Source organism: Sorex araneus, chromosome 2, assembly GCF_027595985.1.
Source record: "Sorex araneus isolate mSorAra2 chromosome 2, mSorAra2.pri, whole genome shotgun sequence".
Lineage (NCBI taxonomy): Eukaryota > Metazoa > Chordata > Mammalia > Eulipotyphla > Soricidae > Sorex > Sorex araneus.
In genome coordinates, this window is record NC_073303.1 from 204,056,277 (window position 1) to 204,082,054 (window position 25,778).

The 25,778-nt window shown below is 52.4% G+C and overlaps 1 protein-coding gene across 1 annotated transcript in view; it reads left to right on the forward strand.

The window, feature by feature from the left end:
- Positions 1-25,778, forward strand: part of PRKDC (protein kinase, DNA-activated, catalytic subunit) — a 150,763-nt gene that overhangs the window by 107,431 nt on the left and 17,554 nt on the right. The window contains exons 62-76 of the mRNA XM_004615377.2: positions 65-244; positions 2,839-3,044; positions 4,374-4,512; positions 5,380-5,568; positions 8,979-9,203; positions 11,737-11,845; positions 14,179-14,290; positions 16,596-16,779; positions 19,441-19,615; positions 21,350-21,540; positions 21,905-22,082; positions 22,824-22,984; positions 23,957-24,168; positions 25,452-25,539; positions 25,621-25,764. Coding sequence (XP_004615434.2) covers positions 65-244; positions 2,839-3,044; positions 4,374-4,512; positions 5,380-5,568; positions 8,979-9,203; positions 11,737-11,845; positions 14,179-14,290; positions 16,596-16,779; positions 19,441-19,615; positions 21,350-21,540; positions 21,905-22,082; positions 22,824-22,984; positions 23,957-24,168; positions 25,452-25,539; positions 25,621-25,764 — 2,493 coding nt within the window. The remainder of the gene's footprint in view (positions 1-64; positions 245-2,838; positions 3,045-4,373; positions 4,513-5,379; positions 5,569-8,978; positions 9,204-11,736; positions 11,846-14,178; positions 14,291-16,595; positions 16,780-19,440; positions 19,616-21,349; positions 21,541-21,904; positions 22,083-22,823; positions 22,985-23,956; positions 24,169-25,451; positions 25,540-25,620; positions 25,765-25,778) is intronic.

Genomic DNA, 25,778 nt, shown 5'->3' on the forward strand with positions numbered 1-25,778 from the left:
CATATGAGTAAATTAAAGCATTCTTCATGTCCTGATTTGTCTTTGTTTTTTAAATACTTTGCAGAGGGATCCCATAATCGCCAAACAGCTCTTTGGCAGCTTGTTCTCCGGGATCATGAAAGAAATGGACAGATCTAAGACCTCGGCCGAAAGAAACAGAATCACCCAGAAGCTGTTGCAGGACTTCAATCACTTTCTTAATTCTTCGTTTTTGTTCTTTCCGCCTTTTATTTCTTGTATCCAGGTAAGAGTTCAACACGTGCTTTATAAAATAGGCTTTTGTTTGCTGTGTCTGTGCGCTCCTGTCAGAGTAGCTTCATTGTGAGTGCAAACCCCGGGTGCTTCCCAGACTAGCAGCAGCCGTGTAGGGCAGCAGGTCAGAGTCAGGCGTGGCCCAGGTGTCCTGTGTGTGCACGAGCCACGCAGTTGCTGCATTCTGCACGTTGCTCGTCTCCCTCTGCTCCTGATGGCCTGTGAGAACATGCGCCTGAGTTTACCCTCGGTGGGGATGGCGTGATCACGAGTCATGATCTTTCCTCCCTCCCTAAGCTTCATTTCTCAGAGGTGACGGAAAGTGAGTAGAGAATGAGGACGGCAGCCTGAGGAGTTGCTGTCCTAGTAACTGGGTGATCAGGGAGGACTGAGCAGTTCTGCGTCGGCAGCTGGCCAGGCTGTTGTGTGTCCTTATGGGGAGTGAGGTGGAGTGGTTAGAGGCCTCAAGGCTGTGATTGGACAGGGCCGTTAGGGCACACTGTGAGGTACTGCTTAAACGTACAGTGTTGTGCCTGAGTGTTGAAGCAATTGCTTTTTTTTTTTTTTTTTTTTTTTTTGCTTTTTGGGTCCTACCTGGCAATGCACAGGGGTTACTCCTGGCTCATGCACTCAGGAATCACCCCTGGTGATGCTCAGGGGACCATATGGGATACTGGGAATCGAACCCGGGTTGGCCGCGTGCAAGGCAAACGCCCTACCTGCTGTGCTATTGCTCCAACCCCACAATTTCTTTTTTGACATAAGAAATATTTGCTATTCAAAACATGGGTCAATTCAAAGTGTAATAGAAAAATCCATTTTTTCATCTTACCTCCTATAACTGTAAATATACAATAACCATAATAAAAGTATAAGCATATATATTTAATGCTATTTATTTAATACTGTTTAATTTTATTTCATAAAGTACTATTTTATATGATGAAGTACTTAGCTTGTTAGTATGTTGTTTTAATTTTTTTTTTTTTTTGCTTTTTCTTTGGGGGGTTTGACCCGGCATTGCACAGGGGTTACTCCTGGCTCATGCACTCAGGAATTATTCCTGGCAGTGCTCGGGGGGCCATATGGGATTCTGGGAATCGAACCTGGGTCGTCCGTGTACAAGGCAAATGCCCCACCTGCTGTGCTATCGCTCCAGTCCCTGTTTTTTTAATTTTTAAAATTAAAAAAAAAATTTTTTTTTAAATGTAGGAGTACTGCTATTTATTCTATCATTGATTAAGCTGATGGAATTGGGCATGAAATCCACTTTTTTTTTTTTTAATTTTCTTAAATTGGATATCCATGAGATAGACCATTACAAAGCTGTTCATGGTTGGATTTCCGTCATACAGTGATCCAGCACCCGCCCATCCACCAGTGTGCATTTCCCACCACCAGTGTCCCCCACTTCCCCACCACTCTCCCCCCTCGCCGCTCCACCCCCCCCCCCACCCCGCCAGCCTTCCTCTATGGGGAGCACTTTCCTTCTTGTTCTCTCTCTCCTTTACCTTTCAAGCATTATGGTTTGCAGTACAGGTGCTAAGAGGTACTGGTGTTTGTTCAGGGCATTCGGTACTTTTATCGGGAAGGTGAGGCTGGACTAGCTTTTCAATTGGGTGGCCGCTTTAGAGTGTGGATGTGACTGCTGAGGCTTCTGGAAGTACATGGAGGTGGAGGAGGTAGCCCAACCTGACCCCTAGAAAGCCTGGAGATTTCAGTCACAAAACCCGTGTACCAGAATTTTCAGCAGATTATATCTTGGTGAGGTCCGTCCTGAGACAGTGGAGTCAGGCTGGGGGTATGGTGGAAATTTTGGGTTGTGGAAGCAAGAGACTACAGGGGGCTCTGCTTGGGCGGGCACCAGGCCAACCCACCCCCCTCCAATTTATCCCCTTCTGTTCAGCCATGCGCGGGTCCGAGATTAACTGTGACTTTTGATCTCTTTCAAGATTTATCTATGGGTCTCTGAAGTGAGGCCAATAAATGGGCTTGTATAGCTGAGCCAGAGGCGGCCTGTGGGTGTGGCTCCCACATACCTGACTTTTGGCCATTTAATTTCTTGGTAAACTTGGTCTTAAATTATTGGGTTCTAGCCAAAGGCACAGCAGCAGTTTCGGGGTGTCAGGAAGCCTGAAGGCAGCGTCAGGCTGCGGATGTACTCGCAGTATGATCCTGACACCCTTCATCTGAGGTTGGCAGACACCAAGGGGGTCACCAGGACACTGGAGGATGAGTGTACATGTCTGGTGACTGGGCAGACCCTTACACTTTAGCTACTTGTTTTCTCTAGTCAGGATAAATATCCCTGGAATCTGCATTTGTTTGGTATATGAAATGCATATTAACTCTTTGTGGTTTTGGTGGCTTTCTTGCTTTGACCCACTCTCTGGATCAGAGGCGTAAGGACAAAGGGCCTTTTCCTCCTGCGAGCGGACAGGCCATTGGGGGCAAAGCATGGGCAGAGTCACCAGGCTCCAGCCAGGGCCTCGGCGAGCTCAGTGCAGCGTGGTCGTTCGCTCGTGGAAACGCAGGGGTGGAGTCCAGGGCGCCTCGACTAAGCCATCACTCTGTGTCGCCTTCCAGGAGATCAGCTGCCAGCACGCAGCCCTGCTGGGCCTGGACGCGGCGCCCGTGGGGGCCAGCTGCCTGGCCAGCCTGCAGCAGCCCGCAGGCATCCGCCTGCTGGAGGAGACACTGCTGCAGCTGGAACCCCCGGGGCCGCCCGCCAAGAGAGTGCGCGGCAGACAGGGCCTCACTCCCGATGTCGCCCGCTGGATGGAGCTCGCCAGGTAAGTGCTGTGGGCCAGACACCCAGAAGGAGCACAGGTGAGAGCAGCTTCTCTTCACGGGGCCCGGAATGAGCCACTCACCTCTGTGCAGGTCTGGCAAGGGTCTTATGCTTCTTTTTTTTTCCTTTTTGGGCCACACCTGGCGATGCACAGGGGTTACTCCTGGCTCTGCTCTTAGGAATCACTCCTGGCAGAGCTTGGAGGACCCTATGGGATGCCGGGAATCGAACCTGGGTCAGCTGTGTGCAAGGCAAATGCCCTCCCCTCTGTTTCTGATCTATTACCTTGACCCTCTGTGAGTGGGCAGTAAGGAAGCTGCATCTGTTGGAGCTTTGTCGACGTTGGGGATTGGCCCGAGGCAGCTCAGGGAGACTTCAGAGCTAGGGAGGCCCAGACCGCAGGGAGCCAGGTGGGAAGCGCTCTGCAGGTGTCTGGGTAGCCAGGACAGGTGGGTGCAGAGAGAGACTGCGTGTGGGTTGGGATTTGGAAGATGGAAACAAACCCACCAAGCCTATGCTTGAGAGGCTGGGCGGCGGGTCAGCACTCTCTCCGGCACCCCTCTGTTGGCATGTGACCCTGAGTCGACATCAGGTGCCACCCTGTGCTACACTGCAGCCAGCCAGCAGCAGCGACCCTGCTGGAAGCGATCAGAAACGCAAGCTTGCTTGAGGGAGTCCAGCTGCTTTGGCCCATGTGTACTCCAGCTACCAAGACCTAAGATTACTGTCAGTAAAACTGATGGTCCCTGGAGTGTAGATTGCTCCCTGGCGTCAGACTCATTGGGGCATGTTCTTTCTGGCTTCCAGGTTCTCGATTATGTTCCCTACTTCAGAGCTAGACAAGGATTCCAATTTGGTCCTTCAGAGATGTGGCCAAATGGATTCACTCAAAAGTTCATGTGCCGAGAAGTTTATATGTTGTTAACCTGGGAAATTTCTAGATTTTCATCTTAAATATACCTTAGGATATTTTCTGTCTCAATGATAAAGTACGAGATAAGGTGTCATTTTAAAGTTGTTCAGGTCTTTTTGGTATTTACAGAATGTACAAAATATTTATATGTTTTATATCTTAAGATCGCAGGCCCGCAGGTTGCCTGGCATACAGCTGACCTGGGCTGGGTCCTCAGCATCGAGTGTGGTCCCGGGCCCTGGGGGATTCCTGAGTCAGGACGCCCTGAGCATCGCTGGGTGTGGCCCCCCCCACAAACCCAGAATCTTGTTTTTGTAAATGGGTGGCATCTTCATTTAATAGTGTTTAGGATAATACACCTGTTTAGGATAATACAACAGATCCGTTGATGCGGGTCTGTTTTGGTTTATGTTGCAGGCTATACAGGTCAATTGGAGAGTATGACATCCTGCATGGTATTTTCAGCAGTGAGATAGGAACAAAACAGATCACTCAGAACGCGTTATTTGCAGAAGCAAGAAGTGATTATTCGGAAGCTGTAAAGCAGTATAATGAGGTAAAATTGATCTCTGTTAGATATAGCAGTTGCTTAAAAACAACTTCTCAGCATGGCAGAACTGTTGGCCTTGGAATTTAGAGCTTCGTTATATTTCACTGTATCCCTTAGAGTTTATTCAAATGTTAAAAGCTAAAGATGGGGGCTGGAGAGATAGCACAGCAGGTAGGGCGTTTGCCTTGCACGCAGCCGACCCGAGTTCAATTCCAGCATCCCATATGGTCCCCCGAGCACCGCTAGGAGTAACTCCTGAGTGCAAAGCCAGGAAGGAGTAACCCCTGAGCATTGCCAGGTGTGACCCAAAAAGCAAAAAAAAAAAAAAAAGCAGAAGATGGTTTCATAAAACTCAAATATATTATGGCTGTATTTCTGCTGTTTAAGAAATAATATTGAATAAATCAGGAGGCATTTTATAAGTTACCAAGTACAAGCTTTTATTTTAATATTTTTGTCACAATTTCCACTTAAATAGGAAGTTTTATAAATTTGTAAAATAATAAGTAAAAAAATGGTTTTGGAAGATGACCTTAAATTCAACTATACACATTTTGTGTTTTAAGTTGCCAGCACTACGAAGGTACAGATATTCAGCATGGTTGCACCCATGAACAAACAATATAGGCCGTAAAAGTTTTGCAGTTGTACATAAATGTTCTGTTGCCTCATTTTCACTTTGTCTATGATGGGCTTCTCGGGGAGTGTTTTTCTGACGAAGGTTCCGGGTCAGCTCGCTGTCGGCTTCCTTCTCCGTGCTCGCCGTTTCCCTCTGCCCTTCCCCCCCCCGCCCGTGCAGCTCTGAAAGGGCCTGTTGTGGGTGTCGCCCACTCCCTGACCCCGGCCCACCTTGTGAAACTGCCCCCTCGCCAGGCCCTGTCCAGACAGGAGTGGGACGACGGAGAGCCTTCCGAAGCCGAGAAGGACTTCTGGGAGCGGGCGTGCCTGGACTGCTACGACCGCCTGGCCGAGTGGACATCCCTGGCCTACTGCTCCACAGCCAGTGTGGACACGGAGAGCCCGCCCAACCTCAGCAAGATGTGGGCCGAGCCCTTCTACCAGGTGGGGGGAGTGCTGGGCTCTCTAAAAGAAAGTTCGAGTTGGCAACTTTCTACTCATTTTTTTAAAATCACATTGAGATACAGTTACAAAGCTGTTTACAATTGGGATTCAGCCACACAATGATCCAGCACCTGTCCCTCCACCAGCGCACATTCCCCACCTCCAGTGTCCCCAGGGTCCCTCCTGCCACCCTCCCCTTTGCCTCCACGGCAGGCAGGCACTTTCCTCCTCTCTCTCTCTCTCTCTCTCTCTCTCTCTCTCTCTCTCTCACTCTGTTTCTCTCTCTCTCTGTTTCTCTCTCTCTGTTTCTCTCTCTCTCCCTGTTTCTCTCTCTCTGCTTCTCTCCCTCTCTCCCTCCCCCTCCCCCTCTCCTTTTGGACGTGATGGTTTGCAGTGTAAATACTGGAAGGTCACCGTGTAGACCCCTTTACCTACTTTCAACACTCAAGTTCTTCTCCAGCATGATCATTTCCAACTATTATTGTCACACTGGTCCCTTCTCTGTCCTAACTGCCCTTCACCCACCACACACTGTGGCCAGCTTCCAGCCACTCACCAGTCTTCCTGCCCCTGTTTTCCCCTGCCTTGGATATTAGTCTTTTACTATTCTTTTTTGTATCCTACAAATGAATGCAGTCATTCTCTGTCTGTCCCTCTCCTTCTGACTCAGCATGCTACACTCCATGTCCATCCACATATAAGCAAATTTTATGACTTCGTCTTTCCTAACAGCTATGTAGTATGTAGTATTCCGTTGTATAAATGTACCATCATTTCTTTATCCAGTCATCTATTCTTGGGCACTCGGGTTATTTCCAGATTCTGGCTGTTGTGAACAGTTCTGCAGTAAACATACAAGTGCAGATGGCATTTCTGCTCTGTGTTTTTGGGGCCCCAGGATATGTTCCCAGAAGTGCTTATTGCTGGGTCATATGGGAGCACAGTTTCTAGTTTTTCGAGGAATGTCCATATTTCTTTCCCAAAAAGGCTGGACCAACTGGCATTCCCACCAGCAATGAAGGAGGTTCTCTTTCTCCCTGACTCCACACCAGCACTGGTTGTTCTTGTGCATTTGGACGTGTGCCAGTCTCTGTGGTGTGAGATGATATCTCGTTGTTGTTTTGATCTGCATCTCCCTGATGATTAGCAATGAAAAGCATCTTTTCATGTGCCTTTTGGCCAGTTGAATTTCTTCTTTGAGGAAGTTTCTGTTCCTTTCTTCGCCCCATTTTTTATTGAGGTTGGAGGTTTTTTCTTGCAGAGTTCTACCAATGCCTTTTATATCCTTGATATTAACCCCTTATCAGATGGGTATTGAGTAAATAGTTTTTCCTATTCCATGAGTTGTCTTTGTTTCTTGGTCACTGTTTCTTTTGAGGTGCAGAAGCTTCTTAGTTTACTGTGGTCCCATTTGTTTATCTCTGCTTCCACGTCCTTGGTCATTGGTGTTTCATCTTTGAAGATGCCTCTAGTTTCATTGTCATGGAGGGCTTTGCCTACATTTTTTCTATGTGCCTTATGGATTCAGTCTGATATCGAGGTCTTCAGTCTGTTTTGGTCTGACTTTGTGCCTGGAGTTAGAAAGAGGTCTGAGTCTTTATTCTGTGCGTGGCTCTCCAATTTCCCAGCACCACCACTTCTGGGGACTTTCCCTGCTCCACTTCACAGTCCTTGCTCCCTTAAACAAGATAAAATGATCATGTAGTTGAGGTCTGTGTCGGGATATTTAACTATTCCCTCGGCCTGTGGTCTGTCTTTATCCCAGTACTGTGCTGTTTCAGTGACTACTGCTTTGTAGTAGAGTTGGAAGTCGGGGAAGGTGAGGCCTCCCGTATTCTTTTTCCCAAGAATTGCTTTAGCTATTCGTGGGGTTTATTGTTCCATGTGAATTTCAGAAGTGTTTCTATTTCTGTGAAAAGTGTCGTGGGTGTCCTTATAGCGACCACATTGAATCTGTGTAATGCTTAGGGGAGTACTGCCATCTCGGCGCCCGATCCGTGAGCAGGGGATGTGTGTCCTTTTCCTTCTCTCTTATTTCTTGAAGTAGTGTTTTGTAGTTTTCTTTGTATAGGTCCTTTACTTCTTTAGTTAAGCTGATTTCAAAATACTTGATTTTTTGGGACTCAATTATGAACAGGATTGTTTTCTTAATATCACTTTTTTCTTTTTCATTATTTGCATATAGGAAAGCCATGGACATTTTATTTATTTATTTTTTATTGAGTTACCATGAGCTACAGTTAAAAAAGCTTTCATGAGTTTCAGTCATATGATGATAGCACAGTGGGTAGGGCGTTTGCCTTGCATGCGACCTACCTGGGTTCGATTCCTCTGCCCCTCTCAGAGAGCCTGGCAAGCTACCCGTGGCATATTCAATATGCCAAAAACAGTAACAACAAGTCTCACAATGGTGCCCGCTTGAGCAAACCGATGAGTAACGGGATGACAGTGATACAGTGACACAGTGATGATCGAAAATCCGTCACTCTACCAGTGTTCATTTTCCATCACCAATGTCCCCAGTATCCCTTCCCCAGCCATGGACTTCTAGGTATTGGTTTTGTAACCTGCCACTCTACTGTACAAATCTATTATTTATAGGGCTTTTTGGTAGAATCTTTAGGATTCTCTACATATTCTCTAAGAGAGCTTAACTTCTTCCTTTCCACTCTGGATGCCTTTAATATCTTTTTTCTTCCTTAGCTGCTATGGCAAGTACTTCCCATGCTGTATTGATTAGAAGTGGTGAGAGTGGGCATCCTTGTCTTGTCCCCGACCTTAGAGGGGAGGCTTTTAGTTTTTCCCCGTTGAGAATCATGCTTGCTGTGGGCTTGTGGTAGATAATTTTGACTATATTGAGGGAAGTTCCTTCAACTCCCATTTTGATAAGAGTTTTCATTATAAATGGGTGCTGGATCTTGTCAAGTGCTTTCTCTGTGTCGACTGATATGATCATGTGTCTGACCAGATTTTTAAGGCCTCTCAAACACAGTTTGAAGCATTAGGATAGTCAGGTAACCCGAGCTGCCCCTCTGCCCACCTCTGCTGACCCTTTAAGAATCAGTGGAGTGCATTTTCAAATGCTGACGTTTCCAGCAGGCTACCCGGAAGAATATTCCTGTCCCCCCAGGGGACCTGGGGCTACACGGGGCAGCTGCCGTGGGGCCAGCCGGCCTCCCTGCCGGGCTCAGGGGGCTGGGGGGGGGCTCAGGTGTCGAGGTGTCCGAGGGCCTCCCCAAGAAGCTTCGGTTTGGGTGGACCTGCCCTAGGAGTCCCACCCTGGGGCTGGAACGTGGCAGCGCCCTCGCTTCTGCTACAGCTCTTGGCCTGTAAGCCCTCGTCGAGAGCAGAGTGGTGCGGAAGTCGCCGAGTCTTGGGGTGACTTCCTGCACCTCCGTCCCTGCCCCCAGGAGACCTACCTGCCCTACATGGTCCGCAGCAAGCTGAAGCTGCTGCTGCTGGGGCAGGGCGACCAGTCCCTGCTGACCTTCATGGACGAGGCCGTGGGCCAGGAGCTGCGGAAGGTGCTCGTCGAGCTGCAGTTCAGCCAGGAGCTGAGTCTGCTCTACCTCCTGCAAGACGACGTTGACAGAGCCAAGTACTACATTGAGAACGGCATCCACGTGTTCATGCAGGTACGGACACGCGGGCGCTCGCTTCTCCCATAGGGGTGTGTCTGGGCCTCTCCCAGGCATGCTCTGAGTCCCCCCAGAGACACACTCGACGGGGCAGGCTGGGCAGCCGGTACCAGGGCCACCCTGACTCTCTTGGGGCCCCTCGAGCCACATTTGGTGCTGCCCCAGGCCTCCAGAGCATGCCCAGTGGGTCTTGCGACACCTGTGCCATCTCCCTGGCCCTGGAAAGTCTGTAAACCTACGAGACAGACAGAGACAGACTGAGGGAGTGACAGACTGAGAGACAGAGATTCAGAGACAGAGACATCAAGAGAGCCAGAGACTAAGAGACAGAGAGACAGAGTCAGAGAAACAGACTGAGAGACAGAAACTGAGATAGAGACAGACTCACAGAGAGAGACAGAGACGAAGTCAGATACTGAGAGACAGACTGGGGGAGACAGAGACTGAGACAGTCAGAGAGCAAGCCAGAGAGACAGGGACTGAGGCTCAAACCCTCATGCACACAAGCCATGTGCTTTGCCACTGAGCCACATCTCCTGCCGAAAAGTCAATAAACTCATGAATAAAAAGCAATCAAACATTGATACTCACTTTGTTTTTCAGGGATTTTTGGTTTTTCTTGGTCAGGCGCCACTCCTGGTGGTGGTCGGGGCCTGCTCCCGGCTCTGTGCTCAGGGATCACTCCTCGTGGCTCTGGGGTCTCTGGAACACCTCAGGAAAAGGCAGACGCCAGCCAGCAGCGGGGACAGCGCCCTTCTTCCCCACTCAGCAGCCTCTGCTGCCCGGCCCTTTAACTTCCAAAAATCGAGTTACTTTTTGGGTTGGCTTTGTTTTACTTATAAGCCAGGAGCTGTGCCGCTTAGGGTACGGAATCAGCCCGCCCTGCCCTGCCAGAGGCCGACTAAGCTCCAGCCTTTGGAGCGTGGCCCAGCCCTTCTCCCCCTTTGTTTGCAAATGTGTTAATTTTGGGCTTGGGGCCATAACGGGTGGTGTTCCGGGGTCCCGCTCTGCACTCAGGGGTCACTGCTGGAGGGTCCAAGGGTGCTGGCCACATGCAAGGCAGGTGCGGCCTGTTGTACTTTCGGGCCCGGGATTATGCTTTGATACCACAGTGTTCTGATGTCTCACTGTGTTCTGTGTCTCGTGTCTTTTTAATACTCTAGTTTGTTTCAAGACGCCTGTTTGGGGGCGGGGGGTGTTGATCGGTGGGAGGGTCTGTGGCCTGCACTGGGTGGCCCCGGCCGTGCCCGCTGTGCTCAGGGCTCACCCTGGCTCTCCGTGGGGATCATCCCTAGCAGGGCCCCTGGGACCATGCGGGATCGAGGTCAGACCCAGCTCAGCCGCGTGCAGGGCTGCATGCGGTCTCTCCAGCCCCAGCACTTTTTTTCTTTTCTTTCTGGGTTTGGGTCACACCCCGCGATGCTCAGGGGCTACTCCTGGCTCTGCACTCAGGAATCACTCCTGGTGGTGCTCGGGGGACCATATGGGATGCCAGGGTTTGAACCTGGGTTGGCCACATGCAAGGCGAACACCCGACCTGCTGTGCTATCACTCTCCCCCTCCCCCTCCCCAGTATTTTATTTTTTTGGTCACATTAAAGATGTTTGAACAGACACTTTCTTATTTTTGTAGTTAATAGAGTTTTGCCTTCTCTGTGAGATGAATGGATTAATCTTCTTTGTTCATTTTGTGCCAAATGCTTTCTTGCCTTTTCTGAGGATCTTCTATTTTGTTTTTTAAACTTTTGGGTTTTGTACCTTAACCAGTAGTGCTCAGGGTTGCATTTATTGTCTTTATTTTTATTTTTAAATAATTTTTTGAATTAACACACTCGAGGTTTGTTGAAAAAAGGAAGAATTGACCTTAATGGTTGGCAGTTTTACATTCCTGAATGTTATGATTTTAAAATATTGGTAACAAAGGCAGTGATGGCCTAAATTAAGTTTAATAAAATTAAAATTAAAACCTAAATCATTTGGGGCCGGAGCGATAGCACAGCGGGTAGGGCGTTTGCCTTGCACGCGGCCGACCCGGGTTCGATCCCCAGCATCCCATATGGTCCCCCAAGCACCGCCAGGAGTAATTCCTGAGTGCAGAGCCAGGAGTAACCCCTGAGCATCGCTGGGTGTGACCCAAAAAGCAAAAAAAAAAAATAAAAATAAAAATTAAAAAAAAATAAGACCTAAATCTTTTTTTTCTTTCCCCCAACTTTTATTGAGGCACCATGATCTAGTACTGCTAACGATGGAGTTTCATGCACATGACGCCACACTCACGACCAAAGTCACACTTGCCCCTGCTGCCCCTCCTGCCCTTGATAGCTCAGACTGTAGGCCACTTCCCAAAGCCTGACTCAGGCCTCAGAACTTAAATCGCTGTCAGCTGATTCTGTGTCTGTGTTGGAGATGTGTTGTATAATGTTCATGCTTAAGCCATGGTTGCTGTTTCTCACGTGTTAGGGAACTGTACTGAACTGTAAAGTAGTAAGTTGATTTGTAAACAATGCTAAATACCTTTTTTCCCCCCCTAGAATTATTCTAGTATCGATGTCCTCTTGCACAGAAGTAGACTCACCAAGTTACAGTCCGTGCAGACTTTAATAGAAATTCAGGAGTTCATTGGCTTTATAAGCAAACCAGGTAACTTGAACATGCCCTGCTTCTTCCTTCTGCGTTACTAGAGGGTTTTAAGTATGCTTTTCTTAGCCGGACTGCTGTTTGTCTAATGTGCGGGTTACAGACTACTTCGAATCCATTCTACAAATACATGTTCTGAGATCATCGGGGTCAGCTGGGGCCGGGGGCAGTGCAGAGGCCAGAGCTGCGGGCATGCGGGCCTGAGCGGGCGTGGGTGTGGGGCCAGGCCAGCACCCGGCCAGCCCCGCAGAGTCCCAGGAGGCTGGCGGGCTGTGTGGGGGGGCTTCGACGAGGTCCTTTGCCTGCAGGAAGTGGCTTTGGTGGGAACCGTGCGGGCCCCTGGCTGCGGGGAGCGAGCCCGTTTCCTCAGCAGTCGGGTGTAGCTGCGTGCATGGACGTGTCCATTTTTCTTTTTCTTTTTTTTTTTTGCTTTTTGGTCACTCCTGGCTCATGCACTCAGGAATCACTCCTGGCGGTGCTCAGGGGACCATATGGGATGCTGGGATTTGAATCCAGGTCGGCCGCGTGCAAGGCAAACGCCCTACCCGCTGTGCTATCACCCCAGCCCCCACGTGTCCGTTTTTCTCTTCAGTTAAAATAACTATGAGGGACAGAACTGAATTCATCTCCGTCAGTTACCTGACTGTTCTGCCTCGGGGTCCCTCTGGGGGTGCTGGGCACCAAACCAAGATCACTGCTTGCAAGAGAAGCACTTTAACTCCTGGCTCCCTCCCCTCCCCCTCTCCTGCCACTCTGGCCCTCGCGTTGGCATTAGTGATGCACCATTCACTGAGTCCTTCCTGCTTTCGACTCGATGCCAGCAGCACCCTTCTCTTTCGCCCCTGCACGTGGTTGGTCAGATGTTCGGGATTTCTCTCCTCCGTCTCCCCTGGGTGTTGAGGGTCCCAGTTCCCCCTTCAGGCCTCTCAGGCTCGGCCGACTGATGCTCTCCCCTGTTCGAGTCTACACCAAGCAGCCACGGTGCCTGTTCAGTTTTTTCAGTACCTGAGCTTGCCAGGGTCTTCATCCCCTTTGCACTCACACAGGATTTCGGTGTACCTGGAAATCACTGACCAGCTGCCAGCAGGGCGCGTGGTGCGTGTGGGAAGCCGAGGGTGTGGACCGTGACCCCGTGCCGCAGGGCCTGCAGGGGAAGCACCGTGCAGTTCCTCGGGGCCCTGCCAGTCTCTGCAGCAGCTTTATGAGGTTTACTTTTCCTCCTCGTTCTAGAGACTTGCAGAGACGCAGCGACTCCTGGTTCTTGATGAGGGATTATCTGACTTGCTAAAGAGGAAACGAGCCCGATCGTGAGGGTGTCCGACTTGAGTTTGTCTTCTTAGCCGTCCTCTCTCCAGCGAGAGCAAACTAACGGTTTTGAGTTTTAGCAGTGTGAGTTTAGATCTCAGGAGATGGGCCCGAGTCTGAAATGCCTCAGAGCAGACTGTCCCGGGGTCAGGACCACGTCACCTAGCACTCACGGGGTCTGGTCGCGTCACAGGTCCGACCTGTCGTGCGGCTCTGAGATCCCTGGACCGTCCAGCCTGGCCGTGCAAACGGACAGTCAGCTACCTGCTTCTCCGCCCCTCCTGCCTTGGGGATGGTGGGCAGGGGGCTGTGGGCTGGCAGTGGCCGTGCAGATTATGTATGCTTATCTCCCTTATTCTCTTGGGGTGAGACTCTCGCGGTCCTCAGGGGCTCCGGGTGACCCCGAGGACACCCTCAGCAGTGCCGGGGGGGTGTGGGCCTGGCGCAGACAAGGCTCGTGCTCCAGCCCCGGGTGCTGGTGCCCCTGTTGGCCTGGGCTTGGGGCCACACCTGGTGGTTCTTGCGGCTGGTTCCTGCTCTGTTCTGCGGGGACCCGTCTAGCTGGTGGCCACGCCCAGGCAGGCCCCGGGAATGGCAAGCACACCAGTGTGTACTGTCTGCCCGGCCCCTGTGCTGCCCCCTCTGCCCCCGTGTCCGCTCTTTATCCCTAGGAAAGAGTGCTGGGGGCTGGAGAGGAGGCCCAGTGGGTTGGGTGTTCATCCTGAATGCGGCCAGCCCAGCATTTTGTATGACCCTCCGAGCACTGCCAGAAGTGATTCCTGATTCCTGAACACGGAGCGAGGAGCAACCCTGAGCTGAGCATTGCTGGGCTAACCCGAAAACAGACCCAAGAGAAGGAAGTTGCGTTTCAGTGGCAGAATGTGCCAGCATTGATACGGCAGCTTTGGTCTCCTGTTGTGAACAGAGAGACGTGTAACCTGGTGAAGAAATCTGAAATGCTGGTCTTGTCACTTGTCACTTGTGCTCTGCGTACTGTATGTTCTCATAGTTACTCTCCTCTGCTGTTTCAGGCAATCTGTCATCTCAAGGTCCTCTTAGGAGACTCATGAAAACCTGGACAAACAGATACCCAGATACCAGAATGGACCCAGTGAACATCTGGGACGACATAGTTTCAAATCGGTAAGATGGGGCCCTTTTGAGGTTCATATGAGCTCGTTTTCTCAGATTGCCCGTTGGTGCCCTCGGAAACGGGCTTACACACTGCAGCTCTCTCGTCTAGCAGAGCTCCTGTGAATTTCCATTTAAGTCCCAATAAAATTCTGTGCCAGGGGTCGGAGAGAGATACAAGGCCTGGACATCACAGCGTCAGCACCGAGCTCTCCGCATCCCGGGCCTGGGCAGCGTCCAGGTGCTGGTGCGGGTGTGGGCAGTGTCCACGCTCTCTCCTTGTAAGGGTGTGGACAGCGTCCATGTGCTGGTGCAGGTGTGGGCGGCGTCCACGTGCTCTCCCCGTGAGGGTGTGGGCAGCGTCCACATGCTCTCGTGTGGGTGTGGGCAGTGTCCACGTGCTCTCCTTCCAAAGGCTGCCCCAGTTCACAGCTTCACACGCTTCACTGCTCTGTTCCTGTAGCTCGGACAGTGGATGCTCCCCTGCAGCCCCCAACTCATCCCGGGCCTGGGTCACTCTCTGCCCTGGGTCACTCTCTGCCTGGGTCACTCTCTGCCTGGGTCACTGCCCCGACCTTTCCCGCGCCCCAAGGGCACTGCGGCCCATACGGCAGTTACAAACCGTTTCTTTCAGAGAAGTCGTGATTTCTTTCGTGCACATGCATGTGGTGGGCCCTAAGGACTGTGACCTCATGTTACTCTTTTTTTCAAATTGAATGGCCATAAGGTACACAGTTACAGGGTTGGCCCTGACACCAGCGTCCCCAGTTCCCCTCCTGCCCACCCCCACCCTAGCCTGCCTCTGTGGCTAGTATAGCCCATACTTTTCTTCTCTCCCTCTCCACCCCTACCCTCTCCTCCCTCCTCTCTCTCCCTGTCTGTCCCCCCTCTCTCCTCCTTCTCCCTCCTTCTCCCTCTCTCTGTTTCCCTCTCTCTCTCCTTTCTCTCTCTCCCTGTCTCTTCCTCTATCATCCTCTTCTCCCTCTCTCCTTCTCTGTCCTCTCTCTCTCTCTCTCCTTTCTCTCCCTCCCTCCCTCCCTCCCTCTCTCTCTTTCCCTCTCCCCACTCCTCTTCTTTTGGCATTATGGTTTGCACTACAGGTACCCAAAGGTTATTTATGTGTTCATTTTTGTTGTATCCTATTTTCTGTGTTACTACACCTTTTTATTTGTTATGCTTTTTGATATGTACTTTTTTTTACTTTTTTGAGCTAAGTGCTGATTTGTAGAAAAAGTGTGAGAAAAGTAGATTACTGTGTTTTTTTAAAGATAAAAATTGGGGCCGGAGCGATAGCAAAGCGGGTAAGATGTTTGCCTTGCACTCGGCCGACCCGGGTTCGATCCCCGGCATCCCATATGGTCCCCCAAGCACCGCCAGGAATAATTCCTGAGTGCAAAACCAGGAGTAACCCCTGAGCATCGCTGGGTGTGACCCAAAAAGCAAAAAAAAAAAAAAATCCAAAGATAAAAATTATAAAAAATAATTTGAAAAAACAATTTTTTTTGGTCACACACGGCGATGCACAGGGGTTAGTCCTGGCTCATGCACTCAGGAATTACTCCTGGCGGTGCTTGGGGGACCATATGGGATGCTGGGAATCAAACCCGGGTTGGCCGCGTGCAAGGCAAATGCCCTACCCGCTGTGCTATCACTCCAGCCCTAATTTGAAAAATTTTAAAGATAAAAATAAGATTACCTTTTCTAAAATTTCCAGATTTTAATCTATATTGCTTCCAATGGAAGATTTTTTTTTTTCTTTTTGGGTCATACTCGGTGATGCTCAGGGGTCCCTCCTGGCTCTGCACTCAGGAATTACCCCTGGCAGTGCTCAGGGGACCAGATGGGATGCTGGGAATCGAACCTGGGTCGGCTGCATTCAAGGCAAATGCCCTACCCTCTGTGCTATTGCTCCAGCCCCTCCAATGGAAGATTTTGTCCTTTATTGCTGAGTGGTGTTCCTCTGTGTGTGTGTGTGTGTGTGTGTGTGTGTGTGTGTGTGTGTGTGTGTGTGTGTGTGTGTGTGTGGTGTGGTGTCTTTAAATTATCTGCTAATATCCACTTAGACTGTTTTCTTCTTTTGGTTCCTGTGAATAGTGATGCAGTGTATCTGGGAAAATTTTGTTGAAATGTTCTTAGTGATTTTGAAAGATTAAAATGAATTTTTAATTCTAGTAATGAAAGTCTATGTGTATAGTTTTGAAAAAAATAGCAATCACTTAACAACTATAGAATTTGTCATGAATGCTACCTCCTATATACCAAAGATTTCCTTCCTGGGTCTCTGGTATCAGTTTTCATTTTTCTCTGTTTTGAATAGATGTTTCTTCCTCAACAAAATAGAAGAAAAGCTCGCTCTCCCCAATGACCACAGTATGAGCGTGGACGGGGACGGAGAGTCGCAGGAATGCGGGGAGGCGGACGAGCAGGAGGACATGCGTTCTCAGATGAAGAGCTTTAAGTTTTCCATGAAGATGAAGATGATAGAAAGTGCAAGAGAACAAGTAAGCACTCACACTCATAACTCACAGGGCTCCCTTAAATTAGCTTTCTTTTTTAAAAAAAAAAAATGTTTTTGAAGAAACCATGATGTATCTATATTCCTGATTGAGTTCCAGGCAGACTGTCCCATGCCGAGGTGTTACTCAGGGTCAGAGAGAGCACTGCTTCTTCCCTTCCCAGCCCCGCCCTCCCCGCTCTGGGGTCCGGGTCTGAGCATCTCCCCTTTATTATGTCCCCTCGTAAGGCTATGGCGTGTGTATCTGTTGACCATTCAGAAATGTCTCGACGTCTGTGTGGTCTGAAATGAGTGTGGTGACCATGCCTTTTGTTTGTCTGTGGTTTGTTTTGGGGCCACACCTGGTGATGCTCAGCTTCTTCACTCAGGAATTATTCCTGGTGGCGCTCAGGGACCACTAGGGATGCTGGGGATCGAACCCGAGGGTGGCTGTGTGCAAGGCAGACGTCCTAGACACTGTGCTCCTCCAGCCCCTACCCCAGGCCTCTTTAAGGGAATTGTCAGCATGGAATATTGCCTTCCAACATCTGACTTTGAGTCTGTATTTTCAGATGTTTCTTGTAAGCAAGAGAAAGTTGGATTTCACCTTGCCACTCTGAGTCTCTTAATTAGTGCATTTAGGCCACTGCCATTAGTGAGGTTATTGGCATGGAATTTGCACCTATCTTTTCACAGAGGTGAGGTGTGTCTGTAGGATCTTTCTTATCTTAAAGAAGCCTCTCAGTGCTTCTTGCACAGTTTGTCTCAAGGTACTCAAATCCCTGAGCGATTCTTTGCCCATGAAGCTCTCATTCCTTCGAATCTGAGTGTAGTCTAGCTGGGTACAGTACCCTTGGAGAGGCATTTGTTCACTGAGGGACTTGTCTTTTTTTTTTTTTTTTTAACTATATCCCACCATTGTCTTTGGGCCCACAGGGTCTCACTTCCTAAATCTGCTATGAATCTTAAGGACTTTCCTTTGTATGTAATTTCCTTCCTTGATCTTTATGCTGTTGTTAATCTCTAGCTTTTGTCATTCTGATTAAGTGTCTGGGGTAGTTTTGAGTGTCTTGACTCACACCCTTCGGCTGTCTTGAATATGGGTGTTGTGCTCCCCAACCCTGGGAACTTCTTGGCTTGTCTGACTGATTGTCCTGCGTGGGAATTCCTTCCCGCTCCTGGCGGAGTCTGTTGCATTGCTCCTCTTGAACACCCCCCAGACGTCTCTTACCTGCTGTCCATTGCCCTGAGGCTTCTTTCCATCTTGTGTTTCCGAGGGTTCCCACCTCTCGCCTCTGAGCTCCCTTATTTTATTTTCATCTCCAGTCACTGCCTGCTCGGCTTTCACTGGGTTTCTCCTTTCCCTTACCAAATTATTTCTTTCTTTATTTTGCTTTTTTGGGTCACACCCGGCGATGCACAGGGGTTACTCCTGGCCCTGTACTCAGGAATTTCCCCTGGCAGTGCTCAGGGGACCATACGGGATATTGGGAATCGAACCTGGGTCCGCCGTGTGCAAGGCAAACACCCTACCCGCTGTGCCATCGCTCCAGCCCCTCCCTTACCAAATTCTTGAGTCCTGTCTCTCTTGGCTGTGGTCTTCCCATTCCTGTTGTCGAACTTCCTTGTACTTGGTCGACTCCCTGGACCATTGTGTCTTTGCTTTCATCAACCCTCCTGACATTCCCTCTGAAGTCCCCCAGGGAGGCTCTGCCGCTGGGGGGCACTGGCCGAGTGTCCCGGGCAGCCTCTGGGGTCGGGGCAGAGGCGCCCGCCCACCCTCGGCACACGCTGCCCGGGGGCTCTGCTGGACCTGCGGGGGGCGGGGGCCCTTCCTTCCTGCTGGTCTTCCGGTCTGATGTTACAGTTGCTTAAGAGTTTCTTGCGTCTGTCCCAGGAAGCCCGCCTGTGTCACTGACCCGTGTCTACGTGGTGTAATTTGGGGCTCTGCCCGTTTTTCCTAACGCGGCCGCCTGTGTGAGTCTGGGGGGAGTGAGTGACGGGAGCGAGAGCTGTGTGTCAGCTACTGCAGCCTGAGTTCGGCACGAAAGGCCAAGCTGCATCCCGTGGGGCCTCTGGCCTGGTGGGTGGGCCGGGGCCACAGAAGCTAGCCGTTCCCGCCTGCTGGGCCGGGTCCCGTGGGGCCTCTGGCCTGGTGGGGGGGGGCCACAGAAGCCAGCCTTTCCCGCCTGCTGGGCCGGGTCCCGTGGGGCCTCTGGCCTGGTGGGGGGGCTGGGGCCACAGAAGCCAGCCGTTCCCGCGTGCTGGGCCGGGTCCCGTGGGGCCTCTGGCCTGGTGGGGGGGCCGGGGCCACAGAAGCCAGCCGTTCCCGCCTGCTGGGCCGGGTCCCGTGGGGCCTCTGGCCTGGTGGGGGGGGCCGGGGCCACAGAAGCCAGCCGTTCCCGCCTGCTGGGCCGGGCTGGCGCTTTCTGCTTTCAACACAGCGACACCGAACCTCTCGCATGTGGTTCTGTTAACACTAGCTGTAGCACCAGAGTAGGGGGTGGTGACGCTGTGACCTCCCCAGCGTGGCTTGGGTGCCCAGGCCTCTCCCAGCAGTGCTCCCTGCAGAGGTCCAGCCCCCGGAAAGTACAAAAGCACGATTGGTGTTAAATGCCGTCGTTTCCGAGTGGAACGTCACCACCCTGCGTCTTGCCTCTGTCTCCAGAACAACTTCTCGCTGGCCATGAAGCTCCTGAAGGAGCTGCACCGGGAGGCCAGAGCGAGCCCCGCCTGGCAGGTGCAGTGGGCACACAGCTACTGCCGGCTCAGCCACAGCCGCGGCCGCAGCCAGCGGCCCTGCGAGCAGCTCCTCACCGTGCTGAAGGGCATCTCCGTGCTAGGTACGTGCTCACATCTCCTCCACAGCGCGGGTCGCGTGCCCTGTCGCCGGCGTCTGTGTGTGTGCTGCCTTGTCTGTGTGGGTGTGCACCACTGCTCTGTGTCCAGTGCTCCTCCTGGCCCACTGAGCTCTCCTTCCAGCCCTTTAATCCGGCATTTGGGGATCAAGCCTCTGTGATTTATTGACTCTGGTGCCCCATACTTCGCCATATTACTGCTATAGAACGTAACACTTGGAACATGCAGCAAGGCGAGCATGAAAATGAAAATCAGGAATTTTATCTGTAATACCTAAATGTGGGTCTCATGGCTCAGTTATCTCAAAACTTCATTTTTATATGGAAGAACTGGTCTTATGATAAATAGGCATGAAAATTCTTTCCCCTCTTTCTGTGACAATCAGCCCTTGTGACTGACTATTCTAAAACTTTCGGGAGAACTTTCCCTGCGTGGGCTTGGGCCTGGCCCTGCCTGCTGCCTTATGTTCCAGAGCACACGCTCGGCCGGGGGCCCCACCTGCTCCTGCCGCAGCCCCCGGGCCCGTGTTCAGCAGGACAGCAGATTCTCAGCCTCCCTAAAGCGCTGGCGGAAGAATAAGTTTTCCCCTGTCAACACCAAGATTAAAGTCAGGCTTCAGTTTTTTGTTGTTGCCTTGGTTTGCCTCTGGGCCACACCTGGCTCGTTGCGAGACACCGAGATAGCATGTGGCATCAGTACTTAGCCTAGCACTGCTCTAGTTCTAGTGCTTTTGTGTGATCGAGGTTTGTTCGTGCCCCTGAGAGGAACCCGCAGAGAACTCGAGCCTGCCCTTTCCACTGGCACCCTCTGCAGGCGGGGTCCCACAGGGCGGCGTGACCTGGCGCGTCACGGGCGAGCCAAGAGTCAGCCTCCAGAGCAGCCTTGTCTGTCACTGTAGCAGGCCGGGCCAGCGCTGCCTGGACTCAGCTGCTTGAGTGTCCGCACACACGTTCTGTTCTCTGTGGCACACTGAGCCAGGGACTTTGACAAAGTACACAGTGGTGAGATCTGAATTAAAGTGGGCTCAGTGGGGGCCGGAGCGATAGCGCAGTGGGGAGGGCGTTTGCCTTGCATGTGGCTGACCCAGGTTCGATTTCCAGCATTCCCTGTGGTCCCCCAAAGCACCACCAGGAGTAATTCCTGAGTGCAGAGCCAGGAGTAATCCCTGAGCATCTCCGGGTGTGACCTGAAAAGCAAAATAAATAAATAAAGTGGGCTCGATGTTTTACTTGCTTTGATAGTAGATTCAAGAAATGCTGTAACCGATATTTGAGTTCAGCTTCTTTGACCTACAAGATTTGTTTCCATTATTTTACAGCCGGGCTTGGGGTCCAGAAGCCGGTGGGAACTCAGGACCAGCCGTGGGCCCCGGGGCTGCGGGTGCTTGGGGGGTCCGTGGGAGCAGGCTGGCGGCTTTGTGCACATGAGGCAGCACTGCAGTTCTGTGCACTAGCTCCCCCATGCTCAGTCAAGTTCTTTTTTCTTTACCTTTACTTTGGTTTGGGGGCCACACCCAGCAGTGCTCAGGGCTTTCTCCTGGTAGTGCTTTGGGGACCGTGTGCAGTGCCAGGCTTGAACCCCAGGCCTACTGTGTTCTCTCTCCAGCCCTCTTAGTTAATTTCTTAAAACAACTTCCCCATATCACTGCTCTGAAGCGTACGAAATGCATTTACTTCTGAGAAAACTGTGGGTTGTTTTTTTTTTTTTTAATCCAATAGGTGAAAACACATCAAGCTACTTAAGCCAAAACCCTCAGGCCTTTTGCGACCAGAGCATTCTCCTGGGTGTGACCTTCCAGATGATGGCGGACGCCCTCGGCCGGGAGCCCAGCTGCCTTGCTGAAATGGAGGCGAGCAAGGCCAGAAAAATCTTGGAGCTTTCTGGATCCAGTTCCGAGCGCGCAGAAAAGGTGACGGATGTCATTACAGCCTCACGACTGTCTGAGAGAAAAGCTAAGAGAATGGCTTTGTGTCTGAACAACGCAGAAACACTGTTGGTTGAGGTGCAGCCGTGTCCTCGAGGGAAAGCTGCCGTCTCTTGCTCGTTCCTGTTGGTCTGAGTGTTGTTTCTGCTCCTGCCACTTCCTGCCGCGCCCGTGAGCTGGACAACCTCGCTCTGCTCCTCCCGGGGTGCTGCCAGGTGCTCGGCCCGGAGCGTGTCTGGCTGGCTGCAGGGCCCTGGGCTCCCGTGTCTCTCGCACGCTCTGTCTCTGGTTCCGGGAGGGACGGTCCCTTGGGCGCCCCCCACTCAGGCTGTCTGTGCTCCCGACGCAGGTGTGTGCGGGCCTCCACCAAGGAGCCTTCCGGCACCTCTCCCAGGCCGTGCGCACAGCTGAGGAGGCCGTGCCGTGCAGCGGGGGCCAGGGCACCACGGCCGGGCTGGTCAACGCCTACATGACGCTCGTGGACTTCTGTGACCAGCAGCTCAGCCGGCAGGAGGAGGGCGGAGCAGGTGAATGGGAGGACTCCCACGTGAGGGCCAGCACAGAGCCAGGAGGGACCCCTGAGCGCCTCTGGGGGTGGCCCGACACCTCCCCGCCGGGAGAGGACTTTCTGCTAACGTGGACAGCTCTGGCTTCTCTGCTTGACAAGGAGTGAACTCTGTCAGAGGCACACTTGGTGTGTCCAAGCCAGGCTGTTGTCCGTGTTCCCCTGTGCTTCACTCAGAAGGCTTCGGAGTTCCACCTGTAGATTGGGTATTGGCTTACGTGGCTTGCCTCGTGCTCCTGGAGTAAGGTTTTGTCACTGTTGTCTTGGGGCCACACCAGCAGTGCTCAGGACTTACTCCTTGCTCTGCGTGCAGGTTTCACCCTGGCAGGCTTGGGTGCCGAGGGCCAAACCGGGGTCCACTGTGTCCAGGCGGGCTGCCCTGCCCCCCACTGTACTCTCCCGGGCCCCCAGAATAACTTGCATCACCAGTAGGAGCCCCTGGAATTCCCAGCCCAGGAAGCAGACTGTAGGAGTTGCACCACATCACACCCCAGGCCGGCCTGATACTTGCTGATCTAAGCAGCAACACCGACACACAGTAACAGAGGCCAGTCGAGGAACAGAGCCGCAGGCCTGTGGTTTGAGTCTGAGCAGGTGGTGTCTTCTCTCCCGACACACTGTGACAGAGGCCAGTCAGGGAACAGAGCCGCAGGCCTGTGGTTTGAGTCTGAGCAGGTGGTGTCTTCCCTCCCGTCTCTGGTAGCCATCGAGTCTGCAGAACTGCAGGTGTACCCCGTCCTCGTGGTGGAGAACATGCTGAAGGCCTTGAAGCTGCACTCCAGCGCCGCCCGCCTCAGGTTCCCCAGGCTGCTGCAGCTCACAGAGCACTATCCGGAGGAGACCCTGAGCCTGATGGCCAAGGAGGTGCGTGTCTGGCTACACCCGTGCGCGCCTCCCCTGTTGCTGAGTGTTGACGGAGGCTGTGAAAGTGCTCACGTTACTCAAGTCCTCAAGCTGTACCTGAGCGGGACCCCGGGCGGAGGCGGCCTGTGTGGGCCCGGGCAGGCATGTAGGGGCGTCAGGCGTGAGCTAGAGCCCGGAGCACCTGTGGTGCCTTCTGCTCAGTTCATCATCCAGCCCGGGGGGGCCAGCTGGCACCCGCCCCCAGAGCTCTGCCTGCTGGCACGGCCTCGGGATCCTGAGCCCGCGCGTGGGGAGCAGCCGGTGTGTGGGTGTGTGGGCGCCGCCTCTGTCACCTGCATGCGCCAGGGGGCCCAGGGGCTCTCCCTGCCCTCAAGGCGCCGCCAGCTGCCCGCAGGGGCTCTTGCCGCAAGCTGCTGACTCCCCCCACATCCTCTTAGCTTCTGTTGGGTCCGCAGAAGATTAGCAGGGACCCCCATAGGGCCCCCGGAAACCCTGCCGGAGTAACCCTTGAGCAGAGCCAGAAGCCAGCCCTGAGCACTGCCCGAGTGGTCCCGACCCTGAGGGAAAGGGCATCAGCTGGTACTTGAAGCTGGTCTTCAAGGTAAATGAAGATCAGTAACTTTTTTAATTTAGTGTTTTCCAAAATACTCTGTGTGGTTAAAAATGTCATTTTGAGTTCATGAGAGACTAAGTTCAGAGCTCGTGCGCCGTGGGACTCGGCCCACCCGAGACCCTCGTGGCGTCAGAGCCCCTTGCTCAGATGCTGGCTGGTGCGTGCTGCAGTGGACAGGCTGCTCGAGATGCAAGGGAGGTGGGCCCCAGCCCCGGCGCCCCCACGCCCATGCCCTGGGTTGAGGCTGTTCCGGCCGCATGGCCGCACCTCAGGCCCCCTCAGGGGCGACGCCCTCGGGGCTCCTTCCATCGGTTCCTCTGTCGCCCGCGGCCCCCTGTGCAGCGCGCTCTCTCTTCCAGATGGCCGCCATCCCCTGCTGGCAGTTCATCGGCTGGGTCAGCCACATGGTGGCCCTGCTGGACAGAGAGGAGGCCGTGGCCGTCCAGCACACGGTGGAGGAGCTCGCCGACCACTACCCGCAGGCCCTCGTCTACCCCTTCACCATCAGCAGCGAGAGCTTCTCCTTCCCAGACTCCTCCACCGGGCGGAAGAACAGGGAGTTTGTGGAAAGGTGATATTGGCCTGGGTGCCGGAGGGTCTCGGCTCCTGCCGCGTGGCCAGAGCTGGAGTGGCCCTGAGACCCCAGGGCGGGTGTAGTTCCCCCACAAACAAACAGGAGTAAAGGTGTCTCGGGGGTGAAGGGTGAAAGCAGGACACGCGGCGTCTCGCCTGCTTGAGGAAAAGCGTGGGCGCCTGTGACCCCAGCTGTGGTGCTTGTTCAGAGCAGAGCCTTCCCTCTGCAAACACCTCTCAGGGGCTGGAGCAGCCGTGCAGCAGGTGGGCGCTCCCTGGCACACAGCCGGCCGAGGCGGGACCCTTAGCACCCAGATGGCTCTCTGAACCCTGCTAGAGTGATCCCTGAGCACAAAGCCAGGAGGAGGCCCCGGTCACCACGGGAGTGGCCAAAACGGCAAAGTACCAGGCAGCACTTATGGGGGTCCCCAGAGCCCGCCAGGAGTGACCCCCGACTGCAGAGCCAGGATCTGTGAGCCCTGAGAGCCGCTGGGTGTGGCTCAAAATCCAAAATTAATGAATAAAAATAAGATTACATTTCAAGCGTAGGAATTACTGACGACACTCTTATGTCCATAGTTAGTAATCAATCTGTTGAGTGAAACAGGTGAGATGCTTTTTGAAATCAGTTCCTGCAGTAGTTCTTTAATGGAAAATATTTGGGAAGCTCTCTTAATCTAAGGGCTATGCAGGCTGCCTTTTTCACTCCTTCCGCTGATTTGTAAATGGTGACAGTTGACGTGTTTGTTGCTTTTGGAAGAACACTGTCAGGGGCCAGGGAGCAGGTGCTCGCCTTGCCAGCATCCAGCCCCTTCTGCCCCCTGGACCACACCTGGGCCCTGAGCGCAGCCAGGAGTGGTCTCTGAGCACCGCTGGGCGTGGCCCAAAGCCAGAGCAAACTCGGGAGCACACAAGTGCCTGGTCTTTTGGAGTGAGACCCCGTTGGTGTCTCAGGCATGGTGAATGTGCCCACACCGCCCTGCCAGGTCAGTCCCCAGTACCTGTCATGTTTTTGAGGAAAATGACTTAAATGACTTGAGGTGACCTTAGCTTCCAGACTCTGGCCCCTGAAGTAAATATTGTGAATCATATGTATCAGAATGCCATTTGCGTTTGCTTTCATAATCTCGCCTTTTGATAAAGAACATCCTCGGTGCTTCATCTAAGAGTGGTCAGGCTATTTAAATTGTGCTATCCCTGCATTGGCTGTAAATACAGTTTTATATATATAGATATTCCAAGTTGTAGACATGTTTAATTAAACTTGGTGATTTTTTATAGGATTAAAAATAAGTTGGATCAAGGAGGAGTTATTCAAGATTTTATTAATGCCCTAGATCAGCTCTCTAATCCTGAAATGCTCTTTAAGGTAATACGACAACTTCTAGCCTCTCAGATGTGGACACGGGTGAAACCTGACTGCAGTTGAGGTTTCTCTCTCTCTGTGCAGGATTGGACTGATGATATCAAAGTGGAACTTGCAAAACCCGTCGTAAATAAGAAAAACATTGAGAAGATATGCACAAGAATATGCACGTGCTTGGGAGACCCCAAGGCTACAGGCTCCGGGGCTTTTCGGAGGAAGTTTGCCCAGGTGTGGGGGGCGTG